General features: G+C 43.4%; 1 protein-coding gene across 2 annotated transcripts in view; it reads left to right on the forward strand.

Moving 5' to 3' along the window:
* The first annotated feature begins 252 nt into the window (after positions 1-252).
* PATE2 (prostate and testis expressed 2) overlaps positions 253-8,063 on the forward strand; it is a 57,741-nt gene continuing 49,930 nt past the window's right edge. For both annotated transcript variants that reach the window (XM_029915287.1, XM_029915291.1), the window contains exon 1: positions 253-492. In XM_029915287.1, coding sequence (XP_029771147.1) covers positions 405-492 — 88 coding nt within the window. In that variant the 5' untranslated portion in view covers positions 253-404. The remainder of the gene's footprint in view (positions 493-8,063) is intronic.

Here is an 8,063-nt window from a genome sequence, read left to right on the forward strand (position 1 = left end):
CTTATGACTTAAGATGCATATAATTATTTATAGTTTATAGGAAATGGTTCATGTGATCATAGAGGCTGAGAAGTCACACAATTTGTTTTTTTTTCTTTTTTTAACTTTTTTTTAAATGTTTTATTTATTTTTGATACAGAGAGAGACAGAGCGTGAGAGGGGGAGGAGCAGAGAGAGAAGGAGACACAGAACCAGAAGCAGGCTCCAGGCTCTGAGCTAGCCATCTGCACAGAGCCTGACGCGGGGCTTGAACCCATGAACGTGAGATCTGACCTGAGCCGAAGCCGGAGGCCCAATCAACTGAACCACCCAGGTGCCCCTGACAATTTGTTATCTGCAAGCTGGAGAATTCGGCCAGTGGTGCAGTTCAATCTGAGATCAAGGCCTGAGAACTAGGATCTTCAATGACTGTACCGGCTTTGCCCTTATTCTGCATTTTTGTTCTATACAGGCCTTCAGTGGATTGGATAGAGTCTACCCTCACTTGTGAAGGTGATCTTCTTTACTCCGTCTACTGATTCAAATGCTACTTTCGTCTGGAAACATCCTCACAGATGCGCCCAGACAGAGTGTTTTACCAGCTCTCTGGGTACCCCTTAGCCCAGCCTAGTTGACACATACATTAACCGTCACACCTGCCATGTTCTCCCATATCCTGCCATCTTAATTTTATATCCCAGTCTTACCTCCTGAGCTACATGGTCCCATAGCTAAAGTCTCCTTGCCGGTTTTACTTGAATGTCTCACTTTACTTTCAGATATAATATGTATGAAGTTGAATTATCTCCCCGCTTAGTGCCACAGTTGCAAAATTCCTCAGCGAGGTTTCTCCCCGTGAGTGATGGCATGTACCAGACACCCGGGAGTCTTTGGTATCCACCCTTCTCTCCATTCTAGTAGATCACCTACTGTCTACCCAAAGTATAGCTCAGATGCTTCCCTCCTTCCCTGTCTTTACTAGTACCGTCCTAATACCAGGCACTATTCTCTGCAGTCTGGACTCTTGCACCCTCTCCTAATCTGCGTTCTCACTCTCTAACCTGTTCCCCTCACAGCAACTAAAGCAAGTCACTTTCTCTTTTTTTTTCTGACTTAGCTCCAGCCCCTCGCTTCTTTCTTCACTTCCTCGACTAGCACTTCCTCAAGTAGCCTTCCCTACTTGCCTTCGGACGGAACATATCTTCCCATCCTCTGTTCCACACTTCATGCGTATTTTTCCTTCTTTCTCTCTTTTTTAAAAATGTTTATTTATTTTTGAGAGACAGTGTGAGCCGGGAAGGAGCAGAGAAAGAAAGTGCAGAGGACCCTAAGCAGGCCCCGCACTGACAGCTCTGAGCCCGACACGGGGCTCAAACCCACAGACCGCAAGATCATGACCTGAGCTAAAGTTGAATGTTCAACTGACTGACCGACCCAGGTGCCACCATCCTTCTTTCTCTTAACGTCACCATCCCCAGAGCTCGTGCCTGACAACTTTGTCATTTTTGTGTTTATGTTCCAGTATTCTCTTTGGTTTGTTCATAGCACATAACATGCTTCATAATTATTCTCTTAATTAAATGCCTATTTATTTCTTGAGAGTGGGAACCATGAATATCCTATTTGCCATTGGTTTCTCAGCTCCTAGGACAGTGCCTGGTACCCAGAGGTAGGATTCGTAAATATTTGCTGAATGAATGAAAGCATTGAGGTGGTGCCTCTCCTTCTCTCTGAAATCGAACCTGCAGGAGCGGCCTCATTCTGTGGCAATCTCAACATTATCCAGGAGGGGGCGTGACATACCAGACAAAGTGCGACCGCTGTAAACTCATTATCTTGAAAATATGTGATTCGAGGGGGCTGTAGGGGACGGCAAAAACATCAACTTCTTTTTACATTCCTCTATTTAAAAAAAAAACTTTATTTCAAAAGACAGAGTGTACGTGTACCCCAGCATGCAAGGGGCAGAGAGCGAGAGGGAGAGAGAGAATCCCAAGCAGGCTCTGTGCTGTCAGCGCAGGACCTGGGTTATGCTCCATCTCAGAACCATGAGTTAATGAGCTGAGTGGAAATCAAAGGTCAGATGCTTAACCAACTGAGCCACCCAGGCGCCCCCTTTACATCCTTGTATTATTTGAAATTTATAGCAGGCATATGTTACAATTTAAAAATTTTACAGAAGTTTAAACGTGTTTAAAAACAACACATTTGGTTAAAAACTAAAGTGTGTTTGGTTGAAATGATGCTGCATGATCAATTTCTCTGTGTGGTTTTCAGTGGTCCCAAGAGGTTTGGCTTCAAGCACAGAATATTCCTTTGGGCAGAGTAAGACAGTCAGATTGCTTTTTTCATTTGCTCTTTTCTTCCTAATCATCTTGGATTTTGCTATGCCATTATAGCTTAATTTGCTTTTGGGTTTGATTTGTCTTATTTTAATTTGTGATGGAATATAGGTTGACTCCTTGTAAAAGGAAAATTACTGATACTCTGGATGTGACTTGCTATATGAGATTAGATATAATCAGAGTCACCTGGATGTGAATAGGTAGGTACTGGCCAGGTTTGTCAGGCCCCAGGCCTCTGTCAGAAAGGGTTAGAGAGAGCGGAATATGAAAATAGCTTATAAACTCACAACTGAGACATGCAGTGTTTTGTTAAAGGAAGTAGATTTTCCTCTGGAAACAGAAAGAAGGTCTGTGGCACTTAGGTTTGGGTTGAGTCTTGGATCAAGAGCACTGGTTGTTACAACAGACTTCCTTGGGACTTCAGCTAAAATCCTGAGACAGGTCAGAGTGTCTGCCTTTGGTTCTGGCCACAAAATACTGAAAATTTAGTGTTTCCGGGGGTACAGGGTCAGTGCCTAAGAAGGAGGATTTGAACTTTGGCTAGGCACCATTACCAAGATATTTTGAGTGACAGGGAAAAGAAGGAGAATAACCAAATGTATTCAGATGATGTAGATGTGAGTATGGACATGATGTCATTAAGAACAGCTAACGGGCTCCTGGGTGGCTCAGTTGGTTGAGCATTCGACTTTGGCTCAGGTCATGATCTCATAGTCTGTGAGTTCAAGCCCCGGTCAGGCTCTGTGCTGACAACTCAGAGCCTGAAGCCCACTTTGGATTCTGTGTCTCCTTTGCTCTCTGCCCCCCTCCCCCAATATCTGTGGAGAAATTCTGATGTTCCAGGCTCTGTAGCAAGCTCTTCAGATATATATTATCTCACTTCATTATTATCACAGTTCTAAGATAGTGTTATTCTCTCTATTTTATAGATGAAGAAATAGGGGCACAGAAGCCACACATCTGGGGCACCTGGGTGGCTCAGTCGGTTAAGCATCTGACTTCACCTCAGGTCATGATCTCACAGTTCGTGGGTTCGAGCCCCGCGTCGGACCCTGTGCTGACAGCTAGCTCAGAGCCTGGAGCCTGTCTTCGGATTCTGTGTCTCCCTCTCTCTCTGACCCTCCCCTGCTTGTGGTGTCTCTCTCTGTCTCTCAAAAATAAATTAAAAAAAAAAAGAAATTTAACATGTTGATATCTGCAACTATTTGTAAGACCAAATACTCATCCCAGGGCTATTGGTGATGGGTATTAGGAGGGCATTTGTGATGAGCAGTGGGTGTTGTATGCAAGTGATGAATCATTGAATTCTACTCCTGAAACCAATATTGCACAGTATGTTGACTAACTAAAATTTAAATTTAAAAAAGTGTTTATTTTAGGAAAGAAAGAAGGGATTGTCACCAGCTGCTTTGAAATCATAGGCGGTGTCTGACCCGGGTCTCAGAGGCTTTCTCTCACTCTCGGCTGCCCCTCTGCCTCAGGCCTGACCACTTCAGTGGCTTGATCCGGGAGTGACTCAAACATCTCTCTGGGCTTTGCATCTGTGCTCCTTGTAAACACCCCTTTAGAGGGCTTCTTTTGCAAGTTTATTTGAGAGTAAAAAGGATTTGTATTGTATTCACTTCTATGCCAGTTAAATGCAGTAGTTGATGTTCCACATTTGCTTCAGCTCCTTTAGAACTCTAATTCACCTACATCTTAGCTATTTCTGGAATTCTCTGGCTTTATAGTTTATCCTTGAACAAGATATGTTTGAACTGCACTTATATGCAGACTTTTTAAAATAAGTATAGTTATAGTACTATGGAAGTACTTTGGTACTATATACAGGTACTATAGAAGTATTTTGTCTTCTTTATGAGTTTTTTAAAATGTTTTTTAATTTATTTTTGAGAGACAGAGAGAGACAGCGCAAGCAGGGAAGGGTCAGAGAGAGAGAGGTAGATACAGAATCTGAAGCAGGTTGCAGGCTCTGAACTAGCTGTCAGCACAGAGCCCGACACGGGGCTCGAACCCACGAACCGTGAGATCATGACCGGAGCCGAAATCGGATACTTAACCGACTGAGCCACCCAGGCACCCCAGTCTTCTTTATGAGTTTCTTAATAGCATTCTTCTTTTCTCTTACTTTATTATAAGAATACAGTATAATGCTTATAACATACACAATGTGTATCGGTCAAGCTTTCAATCAACAATAGGTCATTAGTAGTTAAGTTGTGGGGGAGTCAAAGTTATATGCATCTTTTGAATGTGCAGTGGGCTGGTGCCACTAACTTCCACACTGTCCATATGTCAGTTGTACTAATCATAATCATAAGCAAATATGAACATTTTCTTGTAGTAGACACTATTTACATGCATCATCAAGTTTCATTGTCATGAAATCCCTATGAAGTTAATATAATTATTTTAATTAACTTAGCTATCGGTATGAATTTATACTATAATTAGTGTAATTATTTTTCTTAATGAGAAGAGGAAGGCACAGAAACATTACCCAACTTGGGCATGATTGCATCTTTAGTAAGGGACAGACCTGGGATTCGAACTCAGGTAGTCTGAAGCATAATGCTCAACTGAGAAGATGCTGCTGTCATGTTCAGGGCTCAGCCGAAGAATAAAAGTGGGAATGCACTTCTGTGCCATTCGTTTATTCCTAGTAATACCACAGTAAAGGGTTGTATGGATGTTTGAAACTTTAAAATGTTGTGATAGTTGAGAAGGATTGTTTAACAAGAGAAACAAAAAATTTAAACTATACACAGGGCATGCCTGTTCTCAGGATTTAAGGGATATAACACAAACACAAAGGAAAACCCATTACCAGTGGTGCCTTCATGGGCACAACAATTCCTGACTATGGTTGTGTCTTCAGGTTCATACCTTTCTTAAGTCCACCATAGTATAGACCCCCACCTTTAGAACAGGTGTCCTCAAGGCGTCCTACTTCCTGCTTTCAGCAACAGATCCGCTTTCTCCCCACTAGTATATATCTTGACATATAATAATCTACAGGTTGTTTCCCCCAAAGTGAATTATTCAGGTAGGCATCGGGATTATATTTAAGGAGAAGATCCTCTGTAACCTAGAGGAGAACAATAGGAACAATCTGTGGTCCAGAGGCCATTACCACTGACATGCCATTTAAAAGGGGTTTGGGTCACCACACCCATGGAACCAGTCCTGGGTGGTGTGACTGTGCCAAGTCCCTGCCCCCTTTAAGACTGCTCATCAGCATGAGGTGTAGATTTCCTCCTCAGCCTTCTCAGCCATAATGGTATGCATGCACCTGCACACACACACATACACTCACACACACATATGTGTACATACATGCACACACATCCATGAACGGAAAAATGAGGTCATGGATCTTACTATCTTTTTCAAGCAAAAGAGTCTCTGGTGCTTAATTGCCAACCAACGGCTACTAAAAGACCCGGCGGTCACTAACTGTGAGATTATGACCTGAGCCAAAGCCAGATGCTTAACTGACTTATCTACCCAGACACCCCAAGACTGGACATTCATAATATTCTCTTTGAAAAAGGGATCATCACTCGCATCTCCCAATCAAAAAGGTAGCTGCAGGAGCTGCTCTTTCAGTTTACATGAAACTTTGTGACTCACAATTGTTATCAGACCATCCAACCTTTCTTATGCAACCACAAGCTTCTAAAGTGCTGTTTTAAATTTATGGAGCTTGACTGTCCAAAGAATAAGCTGTTTTGAGTCCTAAATGATCTCTGTGCACTAAGGCAGAACGTGTTGTTGGTACTAACAGGAAAATACTTGTGGTCCAAAAGTTCTCCTCTTTGACCACTTAGGTAAGCAGAGAAGAAACTGTTGTTAACCTCACCCTTGTTGCGCCCTGGTTTCAGTGGGAATACGCATATTACTTAGAAAAGTCCCTGTCAAGAAAGAAAGGTCAGGGAAGTACAGGCAAGGGGACAAAACAAATGCTGGCAGTGGTATCACGGAGTGAGACCCTGGAAGGTGAGCGGTGCGCATAGCATGCTATTTCAGATCCCATAATCGCAGCATTTAAGACCCCTCTCTGGTCAGTCTTTCTCTGACTTGGATGCTCTCTTGCAGTCAGCCAGTGTGGAAAGAATTGAGGAGTTGAGTTTTGTCTTTCAAAGACAAAACAGGGACACATAAGGAGATCTGAGAGACCCAAGGTCAGGCCTTTGGGAAAGCAAGAGGGGAGTGCTAGAGCTGACTCAGCATTCACAATCCTGAAAGCTGTGCTGGACTCTGGGCTTGGTCTGGGAATAGAGTCCCTTCTGATAATCCTGCGCCAGCCTCTTTATGCCTTCTCCCAAAAGAAACTACTTGTGCCTAGGAGTTAGGCATCTAGAAAAGCACTTGGAGATGCCCAGAAAATCACAAAGAGAAGGGAGGTCTGGAGATGGGGGAAGAGATACAAGGAGAACATCCTCAGAATACTTCAGTTGAGATCCTTTTAGAGATTTACACAGTCCTTTGGATATTTCTTCCATTTGTGGTCACCCTGGCTTGTAGAACTCCAGATCTCACCTTGTTTTGGTAAATCGGAATTCATTTAATGTCCTTGCTGCTCACTTATCTGGGAGAACTACCAGTCCGTTCTGAACCTGAGTCTCTGACTTCAAAGACCATTCTAGAAGAAACTGTACTTGATCTTCTCTTCCTGCTTACTCCCAAGCAAGACAAATCTAAGCCTTAGAGATTGTTAACCTTTAGCAGGTCACTCCTGCACTACCCCCACTACCAGTTTGTCTCCTTGCCATGCCAGAGCCTTAGCTGTAGCCCTGGGTTATGGCCCTCTTGGGACAGGTGACCTCTGAGGGGGGTCTCCGGGCTAATGCATCTGACACCTACTCAGGCTGGGGGGATGTGTGGCTCCTGAGATTCCCACACACCCAAATCTTCCATTCACTTACCTCAGTTCCATTCTTTGCTTTGGCATTGGGAGAGCATATATGACAGAACATTCTGTTCACTTTTGCTTGGGAAATAGAAATAATGAATTTCATAGAGTTAAGTTGCACAGTGGTGGGTCCAGCTTTTCCCAGTATAACATTATAATAACTTTGTGTGAACCTAGGATAATATTCTCACTGTCCTGCACACCAGAGTTCTCATGGGTAGATGAGACAGGCAGAAGCTACAGCTCAGGAGCAATATAACTTCTAGTCCCTCTTCTCCACACTGGTCAGCGTCTTAGCAGCCTGTAGAGGGCAGCGCTAAGTGGGTAATGGGTATTAAGGAGGGCACTTATGTTGACACTTGGGTATTATTTGTAAGTGATGAATCATTAAATTCTACTTCTGATACCAATATTACACTATATGTTAACAAACGAAAATTTAAAATTTGAAAAAAAAAAAAAGAAAGTACATGAGCATTTACTGTGACTGCAGTCCTGGATTGGTCAAGAACTGCTGTTTGGGAGGTGCTTGCAGCAGCCTCCCATGCTGTACTCATCACTCCAAAATAGGGTGGGCAACTACTGGAAAAGAGGGATGGGAGGCAGTAGGCTGGGGCCTGGAATAGGACTTCAGGGCAAAGCCCTCACTGCCTTAGAGACTGAGATCCTGCTGATTCAGTCTAAGAAAAGCCACAGGAAAGAGGCTCATGCACAAAAGCTGTAGGAGGAGTCCTCTTGAAGAAGTCCGTCGTTACTCCTGGCCTCCCCACGATCCATCCCCTGTCAACTCTGTTAGATGAGTTAAGCTCCTAAGCAGGGAATGT

The sequence above is a fragment of the Suricata suricatta genome, chromosome 11, assembly GCF_006229205.1.
Source record: "Suricata suricatta isolate VVHF042 chromosome 11, meerkat_22Aug2017_6uvM2_HiC, whole genome shotgun sequence".
Taxonomy (NCBI): Eukaryota; Metazoa; Chordata; class Mammalia; order Carnivora; family Herpestidae; genus Suricata; species Suricata suricatta.